This window comes from Mesoplodon mirus (genome assembly GCF_964341445.2).
Source record: "Mesoplodon mirus genome assembly, chromosome: 15".
In the NCBI taxonomy this organism is placed as follows: Eukaryota; Metazoa; Chordata; class Mammalia; order Artiodactyla; family Ziphiidae; genus Mesoplodon; species Mesoplodon mirus.
Window position 1 is genome coordinate 35,930,638 of NC_138991.1, and position 20,481 is coordinate 35,951,118.

Below are 20,481 nucleotides of genomic sequence, written 5' to 3' on the forward strand. Positions count from 1 at the left end.
CTGTTAGCTGGGAAAAATATTAACTCATATCACAGACGAGGGGTTAATCACCCTAATAAGTTTAAGGAGTTCCTTGAGAAAGATCAATCCCAACAGAAAAGTGGGCAGAAGATTTGAACAGAGAATCTGTAAAAAAAAAAAAAGAGAAAAGAAATGCCAGCATAACATGAAAATTTGCTTAAACTCATTCATAGGAAAAATGCAAATTAGAACTCCACAGAAATATCTTTTTTGTAACCTAGAAAACTGGCAAAATCCCAAACTCTGATAGTAGACTGTCTGCAAGGCTGTGGGGAACAGGTGTTCTCACACTGCTGGTGACGGTACCGCGGCATGACCTCTACGGGGGTGGGGCACAATCTGGCAGTTTCTATCACAAATGCATATATCATTTGATCCAAAAATTCCACTTCTGGGATTTTACTGTATTTGCAAATATGCAAACTGATCTACACAGTCACAGCAGCACTATCTGTAAGAGCTAAAGATTAGAAATATTCCAAACGCCCATCAACAAGGCAGTGTTAAATTATAGTACTTGTGGCCACACATGGAATCATCACGCAACTATAACAAAGAATGTGGGAGGTATCTTTGAATTGTTGTGAAAGGAGCTCCAAGACATACCATTAAGTGGGAAAAAAATGAAGGTCTATAGAGGTGTATGTAATATGCCACCTTTTGTGTTTAAAAAGTATAAAAGTCTGTATTTGTTTTTATTATATGTGCGTAAAGAAGCTCTAGAAGGATCTATAAAATACTAAGGACAGTGATGGGTGACAGGGATAGGAGAGAAGCTTTCCACTACATAGTTTATGTTTTGGATTTTAACCATGTGAATGAAGCACCTGGTCATAAAATTCAACACTTAAATAAAAATCAAACAGATAAAATTGTAGCTGTGCTGAGATCACAGCTATGTGAGGTTTACATATGCTCACAGACACAGCCTGGTCTGGGAGGGAGGAGATGGGGCGGCATCCGAGTCAGAGGGAGGGTCTGTCTGTTCTTACAGTTTGGTTTGTTCAAGAAGTAAACATTCAAAAAGCGGAGTAAACTGTCCTAGCAGCAGCAGAGCAGCCTCGAGGCTCTGGTTAGCCCAGAAAGTACGCACACAGGGAGCTGAGCCGGCTTCCCGCCCGCTTCTCCTCCCGTCCAGTGAAGCTGGCCTTCTGCTGGATGCCCCCGCACACCCACCAGGGCCGAGCACAAAGAGAAGACTCACCGTCTTCTTCATCTTTTCCACGAAGCTGCTGTCTTTGACAGAGGAGGTCCTGAAAAATAAAAGTGTCTGCTGGGCACGGGAGGCACATGGCAGCAGCCAGGGGCATTTCCAGCTCCGCCCGCTCCACTCCGTGGTGCCCCTGCCAGCAGCCGCCTCTGGTCCAGTGCCAGGGCTGGAAGAGGCAGGACCCAGGCTCCGAGGCCTGGTAAGTCCAAATCCAACCTCGCAAATCCAGCCTCACAGGGCCAGGGCTGACCCACCCGGGTACCTGAGAACACGAGAACGAAGGGTCAAGCTCACTCCCCAGCTGCTCACCATCCACAGCCAATGGTCCCCACCTCAAGGCAACCAGGAGTTTCCCAAATAAGATTCTGACCATGCTACTGCCGTGCTCTGAAACCTTCCATGGCTCCCATGACCCACAGGACCAAGGGTGCACAAGTCCCTTCAGAACCTGTCCCAGCCTCGCCTGCCACTCCCCTCCACACACCAGCCCTCCATGATGGTCCTTAGAATTCTGTCAACACCACTGTCTCCGCCCAGAGTGTCCTCACTCCAGTTCCTCACCTGACAGACCCCTGTTCCCCACCAAGGCCCCACGTGAACAGCAAGTCCCTTGAGATTCCCAAGACACGCCCCCCCTCCCCCCAGTCCTCCCCTGCCCTGGAGCCACTTTTACTTGCTCCCCTCTCTGTGACCCTGTCACCTTCTAAAGCCCTGAACTGGACCCCATCCCCTCCAGAGAGCAGCACCACTGCCCCGCATGCCCGCCCACTCTCCACCTCCTAGCTCTGGCCTCCTGCCCCTCCCTCTCCACTTCTGGTCCTTTTCCTTCTCTCTGTCCTTGCCCCAGGCCTGCACAGCCATCTAAAGCAAGCCAGTGAGCCTCCCCAGGGACTCTCAGGCCTAAGACAGCAAGGTGATTTACCTCTGGATGGTAAATATTTAGGATGTTTGAAATATGGCCGGTCTGAACCAAGCGACAAATCTGAACCCTAAAATACCGTTGTTTCTGTTTAAAATGACACCATCAAGGGAATGAAAGGCAAGCCCCAGCACGGGAGAAGGTGTCTGCAATGTACACGTATCGGACTGATGTGGACTAGGGTTGAGAATATAAGAAATCCCTACAAATCAATCAGAAAAGACACATACTGCGACAGAAATATTGTCAAAAGGCTTGAACGGGTACCTTCTTAAAGAGAGCATCTAAACAGCCAAAGAACATAGGGAAGGGTGCTCGACGTTATTAGATACCAGAGAAAAGGAAGTTAAAACCACAGTGAGATCTATCATACACCCAGTAAGAATGGCTAAAACTGAAAAGACTGACAAGATCTCAAACAGGCGAGGTTGTGGAGCAATGGGAATTCCTACACGCAGCTGGGAGAGGGCGATATGGCACGGCAACTTTGGAACGCGGCTTGGCAGTACCTCCTGTGACTCTACAGCCCAGCAATTCACTCTCTGGTACACGCCCCATAGACTGCATTCATACCCGGGGAACGAGACATACATTCTTTGCTCTTTCCACTGCCTCCTGTGCACAGTAGAGTGTAACAGAGTGAAGTGCCAGCATGCACGTGCATGTGCGAATGTGCGTGTGCACAAACACACACACACACACTCATCACAACAGCATGAAGCAATGTCTGTCAGGGCTAGAGGCCTGGAGTCTGTGGAAAAACTTATGTAAGTGAAGGTTTCTTTTTTTTTTTTTTTGCGGTACGCGGGCCTCTCCCTGTTGTGGCCTCTCCCGTTGCGAAGCACAGGCTCCGGACGCGCAGGCCCAGCGGCCATGGCTCACGGGCCCAGCCGCTCCGCGCCATGTGGGATCTTCCCGGACCAGGGCATGAACCCGTGTCCCCTGCATCGGCAGGCGGACTCCCAACCACTGCATCACCAGGGAAGCCCTGAAGGTTTCTTTTAAGGATGCCCCTGCAAAGCTGTTCAGACAGGTATTTCATAAACATAAGGGTATGAGAAGTTTCATGTCTAAGCCCCCGCTGGGTTTTTCACTAGGTTAGTAGGTGCAGGACTAATGCTATTTTCAGGGTCTTAGCATTAAATAACATCACAGTAGGCCACAGGGGGAGGTGAGGCCCGGTGCCTGGCTTGGCCACTCCAGCCTCCCTCCTCTGTCCCGAGGTCCCTTCGGTGCAACAGCCCCATGAGGGGCAGCAGGGAGGCAGCGAGGGGCTGGCCACGCAGGCTTTCCCACCCAGCGAGGGCCCAGCTGCACAGGAACCCAGAGCAGGCCATCCCTGACTCCCCATTTATTCTGGCATCCCCGGGCCGGCCCACCCCTAACCTCAGCAGGGCCAGGGCAGGAGCACGAATGAGCAGAGGTGCTCAGGACTGGCCCCATCTTCCCACGCCCAGTTCCAACCTGCACTTCAAAGGGGTCTTGTGTCTAGCATCTTGGCCACATGTCCAACTTCTGCCCGTGCTCAGCCGCGAATGGCCGCGTCTTCACTAACCCTCTAGTTGTGTGCAGACTGAACTACAACACAACCTACAACCCAGTCTGTCTGTCTGAGCACTAACACGGTGTGCTCACCAAGACACACCATTAGGAAAGGAAGCAAGGCGCACGATGACGCGAATTCCACCACTGAGTAGCTTTGAATTCTGAGTCATGAGAATATATTACCCACTAAACATAAAATCAGATGTAAATTTAAACTGATGGTTAAATACCAGCAACCTAGACAAATGTTTCTGATGAAAAATCATGAGAAAAAAAGCAGGTACAAAACGAAATGCAATTTCCATTTATAGGAAATGTCTGGAATAGGCAAATCCATAGTGACGGGAGGTGGACTCGTGGTGCCAGGGGCTGGGGGGAGGGGGTGGGGAGTGACAGTGTTTCCCTTTGGGGTGATGAAAGGTTTTGAATTAGGTAGTGGTATGCTTGTACAACACGATGACTGTACTAAAAGCCACTGAATTAAACACTGTGAAATGGTGAAAGCTGTGAATTTTAAGGGGTGTGAATTTCACCTCAATTAAAAAAATGAAAACAAAGTAAATGCATTCAGTTGACACCTAAAAGGGGCCAGGCTTCAGTTTTGGAATATTCACTTATATGGAACTCTTCTTCGTCAATTTCTTGACCGTTGCCAGTTCTCCACGTGTGGACAGGCCACAGCGGACGCTCCGGGAGAAATTTAGACGACGCAAAGTCAAGTGAGAAACAAGCCAGCAAGGTAACCAATGCATCTTCCCTCACACTTGCCCTCTTCTAGGAAAAGCAGAATCTGTGTCCTTAGAAGTGGAACGCACATGATTAATTGTTCATAGAAAAGTGGCCTGAAGAGAAACACACCAGCATCTTAGACAGAGGACACGGGAGCATTAGGATAACGGGTGAGAGGGTTTCCCTAATTTTCCAAATTTTTGTTTTCTGTTACTTTTATAATTAAAAATATATTTTATATTCAAATACACATTCAGACGTCTGAAGACAGGGGAGAGGCTGAACAGCCTAGTGCCCTGTGACGCACGCTGCTCTGTACCGAACAGCACAGACCATCACCTGACGTTCTTGTCAAATGGGAAAGGCAGGCTACAAAGTAACACAGGTGACACAATCCTGTTTTTGTGTAAAGGCAAGGTACAGAAGGGTAGATGCTGATGTGTTAAGAGCTGTTCTGTCCTCAGGTTGAGCAATTATGAGTTTTTTGTTTCTTTTTCTTGCTAATTTCTATTCCCAACTCCTCCACTCTTCTTTCCTACAATGAAAATGTAAGGCTTTTGTACTAAGAAGATACAAATTACTTGCTATTTTAAGAAACGCTGTGCGTGGCTATAGATGGATTGATTTTGAAGGCTCTGGCGAGGATGACTAGAAGAGCTACACCCTGGGTAGAGACCCACATCAGAGAAGCTATTCTAAGTAAGAGAAAGGGGCCCACCGGTTCAGAATCCACCCCCCTCCACCTTCCAGATGCTCTGGCCACAATGACCAGCCCGCCATTCCCTGGTTCCGTGTGCCCTTGGACCCACCGCGCCGTGGCCTAGAGCGTCCTTCTTCTAACCCTTTGCCACCAACTCCTGCTTATCCCTGAAGACACTCGGCCTAAGCTTCTCTCCAGAGCACCTTTCCCTGCCGCTCAGACATAAGGTTGTTTGTCACCGTCTTCAGTACGTCTTCAGGAACTCCGTCCAGGCACTTGCCTCAGCGTATTCTCATTGCTCAACTTGAGGCCTGGGTTTCACAATCTGGGGGGAGCTATCTGTGTACCTCTTTGCACAGCACAGTGCCCGGCACTCAGCACATGACGTTTTATGGGCTTCTCAGGGGGTCAGTCCTGAGTCTCTGCCCAGCAAAAGGTTGGCTGAGGCGGCCTGGAGGCCTTTGGAGGCTCCCCTACCCACCTGAGAGGGTCTGACGTCAGTAGAAAAGCTCTCTTTTCTCAAAGGGCAGAGGTTTCCACAGAAGCTACATCTGAGCAGATTTGGGGCCTTGCTGAAGAAAGGGACCAGAGGGACCCCACCGCCCAGGGAGCGCCCGGTTGCCCTTTCTCCATCTCCAGGTGACGTGTGCACTGGGCGGTGCCGAGGGCATGAGACTAAATGAGGCAGCCTCCACCTTCCAAGGGCCCATCGCCAGGCTGGAGAAAGAGCCCAGGAGAATCACGGAGGAAGGGGAGGGGCCACACACCGGGAGCAGAGACTTGGTTCAAATTCTGGTTCTGCCACCAAACGGGCCTGTGACCGGACAAGTCGGGCCTCTTGAGGCCTCGGGTTCCTCTATGGAAAACACTGCATCTCGGCATCTGCAGTCACCCCAGGGTCGCGCTCAGCACCTGGAACTTGTTGAACTCTCGAGGATAAGGAGGGCAGAAGAAAGATGTCTGGGTCACTCTGTGATTTCAACACGGTGAGGTGTGCGAAGACCAAATGGACGGGGCGGACGCCATGCCACGGGGCTTCTGAGGGAGCAGGCACTGCGGCCAAAGAACCCAGGAAAGGCCTCGTGGAAGAGCTGGGCTCTATTCTCAGAGAGGAAAACGGCTCCCAGGAGGGAAAGCCGTGGCAGCCGGCAGCCGAGGGGCTGCTGGATGAGACACGAGCAGCGGGTGGGAGCTGAGCTCTGGGGAGGAGGGCTGGGGGGCGCCCACGCAGCTGCACGGGGCAGACGATCCTGGCTGGCAGCAAGGGCGGGGGGGGGGCCCTCCACGCAGGTCTCACTGGGGGTGTCAGAGGGCGGGCAGGAGGTGCTAGGGCCCCCTGCCCCCAGGGGAAGGGTGCTCCTGAGAAGGGCGTGCACTTCTGAAGGCAGCGCTGGTCCCGTCATTAGCTTCGGCCCGCGGGGAAAAGGAGGATCACGCCCATAGCCCCATGAGGGAAGAGGGAAACCCGTGGAGGCGGGGGAAGACACTGTCTGTGCCTCTAGTCACTGCCCAGCGCGGGGCAGCTCCCCACGTTCCCACCGGTTACACCAGGAGAGTTCCGCCACTGCCCACCGCGACGCCCGGCTGCCGGGCCCCGAGCAGGTCCACACCTGGGCGCCCTCGGCTGGCTTCACTCCTCCTGACAGCTTCATGCCGGGATCTGCACTCGGAACCCGATCTTTCACAGGCCGAGGAGTGGGTGATGGGGGGCCCTTCTGGTTTCTGGTCTAAACCCCTTCCTCTGGAAGCAGAGAAATGCAGCCTGCAAACCAGGACCAAAGGAGCCAGGGTGGCCGTGCCTGGGTGAGCCCCCCGGGACTGCCCCTGAGTCTGCGGTCAGCTCTACACAGCGCCGTCCTCGTGCCTCCAGGCATCCCCGCCCGGGGAAGAAGTTCCATCCACACTGAGTAGGGGTGCCTGTGGGCATCCACACCATCTGCCCGGACACTGTCTGGAACTGACCTTCTCAGGATGGGCTCGTCCTGCAGAGATGAGTATGCGCACCCCATGGTTTCTTACTCTCAACTCGGGACTGAAGGGAAAAGGCAGCTTGCTGCTCTCCTGGAAACGGGCGGGGAGCCGGCAGCTAGCGAGTCGGGCTCTGTCCATTCTCTACCAGTGCTGGCAGTGGGCAGACTGGCCCGCGGACACTGAACATCCTCCTGGACACCCTGGTCCTCTCGGAAGCCCTGTGAGCCCCTGCCTGCCTCGGTCCCCGCAGCCTGGGAGAGCTGCTGCGTCTGGCGGCTCCAGCAGGGAGGAACCAGGACTCTGGGCTGGAACCTCCCGTGAGCCCCTGCGTCTGGCACACACCCCTCCTCCTTCTGTATGGACCGAGGGAAGGAGGAAACCTCTCCAACCCTGGCTCGGGTCTCCTTGGTAACTGTTTATATCAGAGCCCTTTCTCCCCACATCCTCCCCCTTTCCCATTAAAAAAAAAAAAAAAAAAAAAAAGTAAGTCGTGCAGGCGGAACAAAGCTCCTCTGGACACTGGAAGGCGGTGGTGCAGGTTGCTATGGCAGGGCCGTTTCCCCATAAAGGGAGCACAGCGAGCCTGCTGCCGGGGCGCTTCAGGATCATATTAAATTAGATCTGGTTCCCACCTCCCTCCCTACAGAAGAACTCTGGGTAACAGAGCCTATGATGCTGGGTCCAGTCACCTGGGGGCAGAGGGTGCTGAGGAACCAGCACAGCTCAGCCTCCTGTCACGCAGTGCGGGGTACGCCCGGCAAGGTGGGCACCGCATTCGCTGCTGAGATGTTTGCAAGTGAGGAACCCCCTTCGAAGGCATCCAAGTACAAACGGCCCATCAGGAGAGGCCGCAGCCGACCCAGGCGCGGAGCCCAGAGACCATGCCACTCCAGAATGGAGCACAAATGGTTCCAATTAGGGCTCTCTGCTCCCAAATCAGGAGCAGGAGTGTCTCTGGTTCAGGCTTCAGAAGTCAACTGCAGCCCGCCGGGTGGGGAAGCGAGAGGGAGGCTGGACAAAAGCACTGAGTCACTTGGACAGAGATGAACCATGATGGCCCAGCGCGATTCATTTTGTTTCCAGTCCCAGGCAGGGCTCAGAAGGGTTAGTCTGAAATTTAAATTTTCTGCAGAGCGGAACTGATTTCTTCTGAGACTTTCCCCTGCTCTTGGCGACACACAGGGCAGTTGCTTTTGAATGGCTCCCTTCCAGAGCCTAGCGTGTGGCGACAAGTTCTCTGGTCCCCAGGGCAGCACAATGGGAGAGGGGACGAGAGCTGAGCAGGCGGCTGGACCGGGGCAGAGCCGGCCCGGAGCCTCGTGGCAGAAAGCTAATGGTTTGGAAGAGCTGCCTTTGGTGAAGACAAAGTGTCTCGCTGTGAGCTTAAACAAAAAACAGCAGCTCTCTCCACTGACGGGACCAAGAACGGGAACCAGCGCCAACGGAAGGCAGTGAGGACGGGTGGGAGCTTGAAGCAGGTGTGAGGCCACTGGTCAAAGACACAAAAGGGAATAGGAGCTAGGACTTACTGAGCACCTCCTGTGTGCTTTTTATTTTACTTCATTTAATTGTCCCCACCCTGTGAAGTGGCAAAGGATTCTACCCCATTTGACAGCGGAGGGGTGTGACGCTTGGGGCTGAAGCAGCAACTCCAAGCCTGTGAAAGCCCAGGGCCCCGCGGCTTTGCATCTGCTTCCACTGTGCAGAGCAAGGCTGCACCTCCCCTGGCCACCCCATCGGTCGGGATGCAGGACACAGCAGCCCCGTTCACACTTCACTGCCCTTCCCAGGGGGCCTCCTCCCCATCACTTAGGGTGCTCCAAGGCTCGAGGGGGCTGCTGTTCCCCTGGTGGACCCCCTACCCACACAGCCTTCAACACGTATTCACCACCGTGCCTGTCGGGACTCCACAACGTGCCGTGGCCCGGGTGGCCTGCCTTCTCTTGGGCCAGTTGGGTGCCAGGCAGGGCTAGTGCTATTGTGCAGAGACCGAGGCCCAAGAAACTGCTCAGGGTCACCCAGCCTGTCCAGGACAGAGGAAAAGCCACATTCTCTGACACTGGGATGACGTGGCTCTAGTCACAGACAAAGTGGCCCTGAAAGGAGAGTGGGGTGGGAAGGGCGATGACGACAGGGCCTGGGCGGGGGGCTAGCAGGAGTGGGGGCAACGGCTTGGGGAGTGAAGTCCTGCTCTGGGGCTTATTCCTCCTCAGACCTGGGTAAGTTACTCACCTCCCCCCGAATCGGCTTTGCCTCTTGTAAAACAGGGATGCAAGAATTAAAGTGTTAGAAAGCCCCAGCACACATCCTCTCTCCGGGCACTGGCACTGCTGCTCTCCGTGCCCTGCTTGCCGTCTGTACCGCGGGCCCTGGTCAGCGCCAACGCCTCCCGACGACCTTCCTCCAATCCACTCCAAACTGCATTCAGGAAAGGCTGGTCTCAGGGCTGCCCTGGCACCAGCCCTCCCGTCGGCTCCCCGCGAGGGTCAGATAAAACCCCAAGGCCCTGTAGATCCATCCTCTGTCCTCTGCTCTATCTCAGTTCCCTTCATGACCCCTGACTCCCTTGGCGACTTACACCCAGGCCCTACCAAGACACGCCCTTCCCAGAGCAGGCCCTGCTTTCCTTGCCCTGGGCTTCTGCACACGCAGCCCTGGCCCAGCTTCCTACTCAGCCTCCCAGACTCAGCTCCGGGGACACCTCCATCCTGACATAGCCCCCTCCCCGGTGGCGCCCCGGGCTGTTCGAGCATCGTCACTGTACCATCCTCACGTGCCCCAACTGCATGTGAGCCCCCGAGGATGCTGCCTGGTCCACAGAGATGGAGCCAGCAGCACCGGGTGCCCTGGTAATGCCCAGAGAGGCCAGAAGGTCCGATGACACTCGGCTCTGCACCACTTTCCCAGACAGGCCACGTTCAAGATTTCGGGCACTGGCTAGAACGGCAAAACAGCCCCAATCTCATCAAGGGACAGGAGAGGTCCCTTGGTGGTCAGGTGGCATCAGAAAAGCCACACCTGTGCTTGCAGGGTGGCGTGAATGTCCTGAGCCCACAGCCTCGCCATTTTCACGGATGCAGGACACTTCGGGCACTGTCCACCCTCCACGGCCACAGGGGCCTTTCCTTGCGCTCTTCTCTTTGTAAAACCCATTGGTGTTTCTATCGTCGTGCTCGGCAGAGCCAAGGACCCCTCTCTAGAAAGAGTGGCCCTGAGCTGGGTGTGGAAAAAGGAGATAAAGATGGATAGAGATGATGCCAGTAGCCTTGACTCCTGGCTTTCCCGGCCTTTCTGGCAAGAGCAGGCCGTCAAACGAAGGTCACGGAGGAAAATGAGCTCTTTTGTGGCTTCTCAGAAGCAACCCCCAGTGGGACGCAGGCAGCAAAATTCTAGACTGTGGGAAACTTTGGGAAACAAATGATCTGGGTTCTTCAACGAAAATGCCGCGAGGGAATCACAGGGATGGAAGGAAGCCCACGGACTGAGAGAGACCTGACATTATGTTAAGGGGAAGCAGCCTGGCACCAGAGGCTGTGATGACATAACCCCATTTGCATGACAGTCTGGAAAAGGCAAAACTACAGGGACAAAAAGCAGATTGGTGGTTACCAGAGGTGGGGCTGGGGGGTGGCGACTGCAATGGGACCTGGGCGGCAGGGGGGGCGCTTTCTGGGGTGTGGAGTGTCCTGTATCTTGACTGCAACAGTGGTTACACAACTGCACACACCTGTCAGGATGCATCACACTGCACACTTTAAAAAGGTGAAGTTTACTGCATGTAAATTACACCTCAATAGACCTGACCTCTGAAAGAGAGACTTAAAAGATTCGGTAGTCAATTGAAATGTGTGGGTTTAGATCCTGAGTTTAAAAAAGAAAAAAAAAAGGTTAAAAAAATTGATCCGTCACTCAGGGAGCTATGAACAATGCAGGCTGAGTTTCCAATGATACTGAGACGTACTGTGAACTTACAGGGATGGGAGGATAGCTCTGTGTTAGGTTTAAAAAGGGGAGTCCCTGAATTTGAGAGGACTGAAATATTCTCGTAGTTCGTATTTCCACATAATTTCATAGGAAATATTTCCAATTTCCTATGAAATCATATGATTTCTTTATTCATAATTCATATGAATTATAGGATTAATTATGAAATTATATGCTTGCTTTAAGATAATCCAGCAACAGTGGGGAAGGAGAAAGAAGCAAGACTGGCCAGGAGCGGATAGTTGTTGAAACTGGGTGACAGGTGCATGAGCTCCCTCTCCTACGCTCCACGCTTTGGTGTTTGCTTGCAGTGTTCCATAATAAAAAGCTTTGTTTTTCTTTAAAGCACTCAGGCGCTGCAAGTGAAGCAGACTGCAGGGGGGTGGGGGGCTGTGAGCAGAGCCGAGGAGGACAGCTAGGGCTGGCTGGGGGGCACAGGCTGTGGTGCAGGTCCATCTAGAAGGGTGACCCCGCTCAGCCTCAGCCCCTGCTGGCAGGTGTCACGGTGGGCTCCATGGGGTCAGGTCCTCTGTTTTGTTTTTTTTTTCCAGAAGAAGCTATAAGTGACTTTTATGTGGAATTGCCTGGGTTTTCAATGTTCTAATTTAAAAATTAAAAACATTTTAACATAAGCCACACGCAGGCTGTGAGCCAGTTTGCCTTAGAGGCAGACATATGTGCTGGTTTAGCATTTACTAATTCAACGGCCTTTCTCTGAGTATCTTCACTCCGACAGGCCCTGCACAGAGCGAGGGACCCAGACAGGAATGGGATGCTCCCTCTGCATTACGGGAGACAGAAATAGAAACAAATTCCCACCCAGCCAGAGGGGTGTTGCATTACATGCACGAACAAAGCGCTTGGGGGCAGAGAGAGGCTCCCTGAGCTTCAGACTCCTCTGGGAGCTACCATCCTCCCGGGCTCCCTTCCATCAGGAGCTGCCCTGGCCCCGGTGCTCTGTCTAGAGGTACAAGCTGAGCAAAGGCTGAGGGGCCAGTGGGACGAGAGATGAAAGAGCAACTTTTAAAATGATTATGATTAAGAGAACGCGCTACTTGTAACTGCTCCTCTTTAACCAGTGTTTAATTGCTATTATAAACCATTCAAAAGACATCCCGGGGGGATAAAATCATGTTCACTGATTAGAAGGCTCAATACTAGAAGATGCCAATTAATTTATAGATTCCACCCAATCTCAACTAAAATCCCAGAAGGTTTTTTTGTTTGTTTTGGTGGACTTTGACAAGCTGATTCTAAAAGTTATATGGAAATGCCCAGGGCCCAAAAAAAGCCAAGAGAATCTTAAAAGAGAAGACCAAAGCTGGAGGACCTAGACTACCAGTTACCAAGTCAAGAGTTACTATAAAATCATAGAAAGCAGAACATGTGGTATTGGCGAAAGGACAGAAAACAGATCAACAGAACAAGTAGTCTAGAAATCAACCCCCATCTATACGGTCACCTGATTTATATCTACGGGGATGCTTTAGTGCAGTGAGAAAAGAATAACCCTTTTCAATAAATGGTGCTGGGTCAAGTGGATGGATAACCACAGGAAAAAATGATTTTCGAAGCGCCTTGACAATTTGCTGATACCAAAATCAAGTTCAGCTGGATGGCAGATCGAAGGATAAGAACTACAAGAGTGAAGCTTTTAGAAGAAAATACAAAAGAAAAGCTTCAAGACCATAAGATAACAGTTCTTACACTGAACACAAGAGCATTAACCATAAACGTGAAGGCCAACCAAACGGTTGACAAACTGGGCCAGTTTAAGGCAACAACTTCTGATCACAAAAAGACACTATGAAGAGAGTAAAAAGTCAACTTTACAGAAAGATATTGACAATACATAGATATCTAACAGGGGACTCAGATCTAGAATATATAAAGAACTGTAACAAATCAACAAGAAGGCCAATAGCCCAACAGGAAAAAATGGGCCAAGTCTTGAATGTACTATCACAAAAGATACCTCAGTGGCCAATAAACATATGAAAAGGTCACTTGACATCAGAGAAATGCAGTTAAAACAATTACCACCACATGCCCATTAGAATGGCTAAAATTTTATTCCATTTCATTTTAATTAAAAAAAATTTTTCTTGGCTGCACTGCACGGCTTGTGCGATCTTAGTTCCCTGACCAGGGATCGAACCTGGGCCCCTGACAGTGAAAGCACGGGGTCCTAACCACTGGACCACCATGGAATTCCCTAGAATGGCTAAAATTTTTTAATTGACAAAAATAAGTGTTGGTGAGGATGGGCAGCAACTGAAACCCCACATGCTGGGGGTGGGACTGGATGCTGGAAAACTGGCTATGTCTAACAGAGCTGCACATGAGCCTTCCCTCTGACCCCCAACTCCACATCCAACACATACCCAACAGAGCTACGTCCACATGGGAACCACATGCACACGGGAACCACATCCACATGTACCAGGATGTTCCCTGCAGGACTGTTGGTAACAGTGCCCCAGGCTGGAAGCAATCTAAAGGGTCATCATGATGGGAATGAATAAATTACAGTTTATTCCCACAATAGAACACTATGCAACAATGAGAACGAGAGAACTACGACTACACATGACATAGAGAAATCGCAGAAAGAATGGCCAAATACTACATATTCCAGGACACAGACAACACTCGTCTATGTCACGAGAAGTCAGGAGAGTGGGTGACCTGGGGGTGGTGGGATTGGAGGGGGAAGAGGGGTCCTTTCTTACATGATTCTACCCGTTTTGTGACAAATAAACTGTGTGCTTATGATCTGTATACTTTTATGTCTGCCTGTTATATACTTCAGTACTTCAGTAAATAGTTTATGAAAAAAATCCAGGAGGCCTTCCAGAACTGACCTTCCCTCTAAGTACTCCCTGGGCTCCTGAGGTTCTGAAGCCAAATCCGGCCTGGTGGTGAGGGCCCCAGAGGCCAGCATGCCTGGGAGATTCACCTGTGAACACAGGGGACTCCTTCTGAATCCCCTGCACCTGTAAGTCCAGGGTCAGGGGGCTGCAGGTGTGTGTCCTATGCTTGCTGCTCAGACACAATTGTTCCCATTGGCTTGGTTTTTAAAAAACATCCATGCCCCAAGGTTTGGACTCACCATCCCAGGTGGTGAAGGCCTGAAAAGGCCTTAAAAGACCAACTAGAAGCCACTGGGGGTTGTGGTGAGAACTCCTGATACAACCCTGGGCGTGTACAGTCCCCACACTAATCACCCTCCACTGACCTGGTGGGGTAAGGGAGGTACCATGCCATGGCCAAAACCACCTGTGTTCACTGAAAGTACAAGTGGGCAGGGACAACAGTGCGGGATTTCTAGCAGGAGGTGGCGGCCACCATCTAGCTGGTGGCCCAGATGTATCAGCTAAGTGACCTCTCTGAGTCTCAGTTTTCTCATCTTTGAAATAGGGATATTAACTACCTCTTAAGAGATGGAAGGCAGCATGGCAAAGCGGGGAAAACAGGGGGTGCAGAGTTTGTAGATCTGGGTTCAAAAGGCAGCTCTGCTACTTGTGAGTTAGGTGGCCTTGGGCAAACTCCTCAATCACTAGTGCCTCAGTTTCCTCCTCTGCAAAATGGGGAAATAATGGTGTCCTTGGAGGGCTCTTGTAAGACTGGAGATGGTATTAATAATAAGAACAGGTACTTTCCTGGTGGCGCAGTGGTTAAGAATCCGCCTGCCAATGCAGGGGGCACGGGTTCGATCCCTGGTCTGGGAAGATGCCATGTGCCGCGGAGCAACTAAGCTCGTGAGCCACAACTACTGAGCCCACGTGCCACAGCTACTAAAGCCTGCACGCCCTAGAGCCTGTACTCTGCAGCAAGGGAAGCCACCACAATGAGAAGCCTGCGCACCATAAATACATACCATTGGAGGGCTCCAGGACCTGGGCAAAGAGCTCTACGACGGTTTATGCCCTTTAATTTTTACAACCCTATAAGATAAGTTCTATTATTATCTCCAATTTACAGTTGAGGACACGGACTTCAAAAGATTGATGTCATATTAAGGGCAAATGTCACATGGCTAATACATGGTAGAGTCAGGACTCAAACCTTCATTACCCAGTGTCAGGGCCTAGAACCTAACCACTGCACTATAACAGTTTCCCTGTACAGTATACACGTAGAACCCCTGGCCATGGGGTATTCAACATGATATAATAAGGGATGAGAAGCGGATTTAAACATATAGCGTTAAAATTTTAGGATTATGAAGAGGGAAGTATCGCTTCAGCATCCTGGCAAAGAGAAACAATTAGAATCTACAAGATACAAGTCCAGGAGTTTTGTTTCAAGTCCATCTTGCAAGGCCAGAGATCTTGGGGACGGGGAGGCTGGCGGCCCCATGCTCTCCCGCGGCTCAGCCTCGCTTGGGGATGGGGGTGGGGACACACCTCCATCCTACAGACAAGGAAACGCAGGGCTACTGTAAACCGGGCCCTGGACACTGGCCCCCTTATCCCGAGTGCCATACCTTTTCAGCAAAACTACTTTGCCACACCAGGAATGGACCTGTCCAGCCCCGAGGGAACAGGCTGGACCCTGCTCACCTGCCCAGCCTCCCAGCTTCCCTCTGGCCCTCTGCTGACAAAGCCCTGGAAGCCTCGGGGTGTGGCCCTCCTCCAGCGGCACACCTTCCCGATCCCTCCAAGGGGAAATTCCTTCTTGGAGTCCCCAGAGCCTGTGTGTCCCGGCTGCCTGGCCTCTCCCTCCATCACGAGCGATGAGGCTGTCCCCCCGCCACCGAGTGGGCACTGCTGTCGCAGAGGCCCTGATTAGATCATGCACGTGAAAGCATTTCACAAACCATTCTTCAGAAGTATCTTTCAATGTCCCGACTTCTTAGCCTCTTTAATGTAAAGGCCACCTTTGCATACTTGTAGCACCCAGCGTAGTGCTTGGTACGAGATACTTTCTGACACAAACACTAAGCAGCTGCCTTGCGGCAGGACCAGTGCTACGTGACGTCATAACCGTCACCCACAAGAGCCCGGTGAGGGCAGGGTCACTGCCTTCATTTAGGGTTACTGACCTCCGGGGAGGGGAGAGGGCCTGGAGGCTGAATTAATCCCCAATGGTCAATGATTTAATCAATTATGCCTACATAACAAAACCTTCATAAAAACCCAAAAGGATGGGGTTTGGAGAGTTTGGGGGTTGCTGAACACATGGAGGTGCTGAGAGGGTGGCACCCCAGAGGGGGCATGGAAGCTCTGTACCCCTTCCCCACACCTTGCCCTACGCTGATGACCTTTAATGCCCTGAGCCTCAGGTTACCTGTTTGTGCAAGGTGCCTTCTACTCTGAATGGTTCCTGTGAAGCCTGAATAAGAAACAGGTATCAAAGGACCCTGAACACTGTGAAGCACAGTGTAAACATAAGGGATTATGAAGGTGGATGCAAAGCAGAGTCCATCAATAAGGCAAAACCCAAGACGCAGCCCAACACGATACGAGAGACCCTGCATCTCTCAGCTGGTTCGCTCCTGCCCAAGCACTGCTGGGATGGCAGACATGTGCTCTAGAGGGATCCTGAGCGAGTCACTTACGTGGTCTGAATCTTGGTGAACTCGGGGACTTCGTCTTTCTTCTTCCTGAATAGGAACCAGTATGTCAGGAGACCCACAATGAGGGAAAACATGATCATGTCCGTCGTGCTGAAAAGGGACACGTCTTCAGCCACCGTGTCAGATGCGGTGGCGCCAGCCTCCATACTGGAGTCTCCCATGTTGATCGAGAAACTGTTGGGAGACAGAACGACAGACATCAGCAGGGTCCATCTGAGGCCTGCTGGGAAGCCCCCTGAAGGCTTTGGTCTGGGGCTCACGCCCCAAGGGCTGCAGCAACTAGCAGAGCCTCGGGGCAGCAGCTGCAGCCTTGGACCAGGACTAAGAGAGCACGTGGCCTGCACGGTGCCTGCACAGCCCTGGGCACACCTGGGTGCACACTGGGTCCCCTGTGAACACAGAGAACAGAAGCCACAGACTCCCTGTACCAGCATTCTCTGGCCCCACAAGGACACAGCAGAGGCACTGCTTCCACACGATAGAGGGGCTGCTTCACAGCAAACCCTTTCCCCAGCTGTGTGGCAGGCCCGGGATGCCCCAAACCCTGCACATTCCAAAGGTCTTCAGGACTGGCCCTTGGATGGCTCCAAGGAAATAACCCCTGAGGCCTCGGAATGTGCCGCCTGATAAGATGTCTCCATATACCTGAGACCTTGGGTCGTGCACATAGCTTATGCTAATGATGTGATTTAGGGGAACACCTGGGGCTCTGAGTCACATCATACTGCTGTCGCCTCTGGGGTGCTGGACACTGAGGAGGTGACCTTAGGCACTTGGGCGCCCGATGCCTCCAAGACTGACCCCCAATAAAAACCCTGGACACCAAGGCTCGAGTGGGCTTCCACACGTGGCTGCTGGGAGAATCGAGCACTGTCGCGTGACTCCACTGGCAGAGGAAACTGGAAGCTTCTGCCTGGCTCCTGCTAGACTCTGTCCTATGGAGTCTTTCCTTTGCTGATTTCAGTCTGTTTCCCTCTGCCATAATAAACCGTGACTGGGAGTAAAACAGCTTTTCTGAGTTCTGCAAGTCCTGGTGAATCACTGAGCCAGAGGGTGGTCTTTGGGACCCCAGCACACCAACCTACTAAGCTCCCCTGAAGGGTGCTCAACTGGTCCTTCCACCACTGAAACCTGGCGGGTATGTAGATATGAGACAACAAAGACCGAGGTGAGAGGACCTAAAACCCTAGCAGCGCATTTCTGCCTCTTATCACTGAGGCCGGGCTCGGCTCTGGAATCGGCATGGTGCCCTGTCACCGAGTGGGTGGCTCTCACTGTAACCACGGCTCCAGACTCGGTCAGGAATGCCTTAGTCACAGCTCGGCAACTCAGGCAATGGGAGATTACTTCACATCTGACTTCCCTTAGCTGTCACCGCCTCCAGGAAGCCACAGGGTGGGCCCTGCAGCAGAGCAACCTGTCATCTGAGGGCAGGGCATCAGCCCTGCTGACCTGTGCAACCTGCCAGGAACAGGCTGTTCAGGACGGCCCTCAAGCCTGGTTCTTGGCTTCGTTATTAATCTGAGGGGCCTTCCTCATGCTGAGTTCCTGAGTCATCTCAGCTTACCCTTTTGCGATATCTGACGTTAAAGGACCATCTTAATTCTAGTGCCCAGAGAGTGCTGTTTATATTCAAGCATTAACTTATAAACACACTGAGTATCTATTCGATGTTAGTCACATCTTTCTATCCAACCCTGGCGGTGGCACTGTCATCTGGCCCACAAGCCTACTGCCATGAAGCAGAGGGGAGGGGACCTGTCCCACATGATCTCAGAGTCCGGCTGGAAGCCTGGGGGTTCCAGGCAGGGCCGATGTGCTGACTCCGGAGAGCCCCCAGCTGGCGCCCCTCACATCGCAGCAACGACCGCCCGCTCCCTGTCCGGCCACCTTTCTGACTCAGGCCGCCCGGCCCCCTTACTTTACCGAGGGGTGACTGATGCCCACCAAACGAAATGACTGTTTCTTGACACGCGCACCAGTCGACCACAGCAATCAGAAGAGAAAGCACAGCCCTGGAGGGGGCGTCTAAAGCGACGGCGCGCAGAGCCAGGGGAGCTGCATGGCGGCCTTCCCACACGCCCGACCCTGCGAGAGGCGCCTAACAGGCCGTTCTCCACTCAGTAGCCAGAGGGAGGCTTTGAAAAAGTAAGTCAGACTCTGTCACCTCCCTAATCAAAACCCTCAAATGATTTCATGTCATACTCAGCACAAAATCTAACGTCCTTAACATGGTTGATTAGTCCCATTCGATCTCACCCCTGGGTACCACTCCCATCCCGATTCTCACTGCTCTCCCCTTTCCTCACACTTCACGGTCACGCTGGCCTCCTTACTACTCCTCAAGCCTCCGGGCCTGCTCGTGCCCCAGGGCCTTTGCACATGTTAATACGGCTGCCTGGACTCTCTTCTAGTTACCTGCAGGGTTCTCTCCCCCGCTTCATTCAGGTCTCCGCTCAGAGGTCACCATCTTAGAGAGACCTGGCCTCACTATAGTATCTGGTCGCTCTCCCTGTCCTTCCCCCCTCACAGCCCTGACCACTACCTGACATTATATTATATGTTTTCCCCACTGGCCATCTCCCTGACTACAGGGTCAGCCCACAAGGGCAGATAATGAGCATCAGGTATAGCAACTGAATAGAACTGTTCAATGAATGAGCATCAGATCCTAGAGTAGCTGGGCTGGCAAAGCGTGGCATACAATTGTGGAGCGGTTTTAGATTCTGGAAAGCACAACACAGACACGAGATTACAATGCAGTTTGTGAGGCTATGTTCGCTCTTCTCCCCTCTCCCTCTGTCTCGAACACCTGGCTTGCTGCTTCCTTCAGCATCCCAGGCCTCTCCCTTTGAGCTCAGAGTCAGGACACCACGAATTCCTGCCCCACTGCAGAGATGACCCGGCGCTGCGCACAGGGAATGTGACTGACCCCCTGCAGCAGGCCCTCACCAGCATGCTGGACACGGCCAGCACTCAGACCTGAGGTCTCCACAGACCTGAGAATGTCCCCAGCAGCTTTAACTCTGAGGTCAGACAGACAAAAGCTGCAGAAGGGCAGTGGAAAGGGCCCTGGAGAGCATGTGATCTACAACCGGGAGTCGGAGGGTCCAAGGGGTAAGCAGCTCACCCAAGTGGCAAACTAGAAAGGAGCGCCAGCTTCCCAGGGGAGGGCTGTGCTCACTACCCATTTAAGTGGGGAGACTGAGTGGACACGTGTATCTGTGTCAGAGGCACCTCTGTATCTGGCACATGGTGGGAAGGAAGGATTGGCAGGCTGGCAAGAAGGAAGTCAACCTGGGAGGAAAAACCTTCACCCTACGCTTCCCACTAGGATCGGAGCAGTGTGCGTGGGGGCTGAAGCCGAGAACAAGCTGTTAAACCATCATCGTCACGTTGAAGTGCACACAAACACGCCTACCCATCTCTCCAGCCGGCGTCACCGCATCCCTGCCCCAGGGCCTTTACATGTGCCTCGCATGCTCCCCCTCTACTTGCTTCCTATTCAGTCTTCAGACCTCGGCTCGACCGTCACTTCCAGGCGTCACACTTTCCTGGCACAGTGCTTGGCACATAATCTCGTGCTCTGTAACTCCCCGTGGCATGAATGGAGTCAGTGAATTCACTACAACACACAGAATGTAACATTTGCATGAACCACTAATGTGAAGATGGCAGATTGAAAAGAACTTCGGGACTGGGAGTGTGCCTGTGTGGCAAGCCTCCAGGACACAGGTTCCCAAACTTTCTCAGCTCATGGAACCCGTGACATTTCAGCGAAATTTTCATGGTATCCCTAGGCCAAGAGAAATACCTAATCG

The 20,481-nt window shown here is 52.5% G+C and overlaps 1 protein-coding gene across 1 annotated transcript in view; it reads right to left on the reverse strand.

Annotated features, from left to right (window-relative positions):
* The window catches only part of POR (cytochrome p450 oxidoreductase), a 60,668-nt gene that overhangs the window by 10,969 nt on the left and 29,218 nt on the right, over positions 1-20,481 (reverse strand). The window contains exons 2-3 of the mRNA XM_082644380.1: positions 16,643-16,834; positions 1,226-1,274 (exon numbers count right to left, since the gene is read on the reverse strand). Coding sequence (XP_082500506.1) covers positions 1,226-1,274; positions 16,643-16,821 — 228 coding nt within the window. The 5' untranslated portion in view covers positions 16,822-16,834. The remainder of the gene's footprint in view (positions 1-1,225; positions 1,275-16,642; positions 16,835-20,481) is intronic.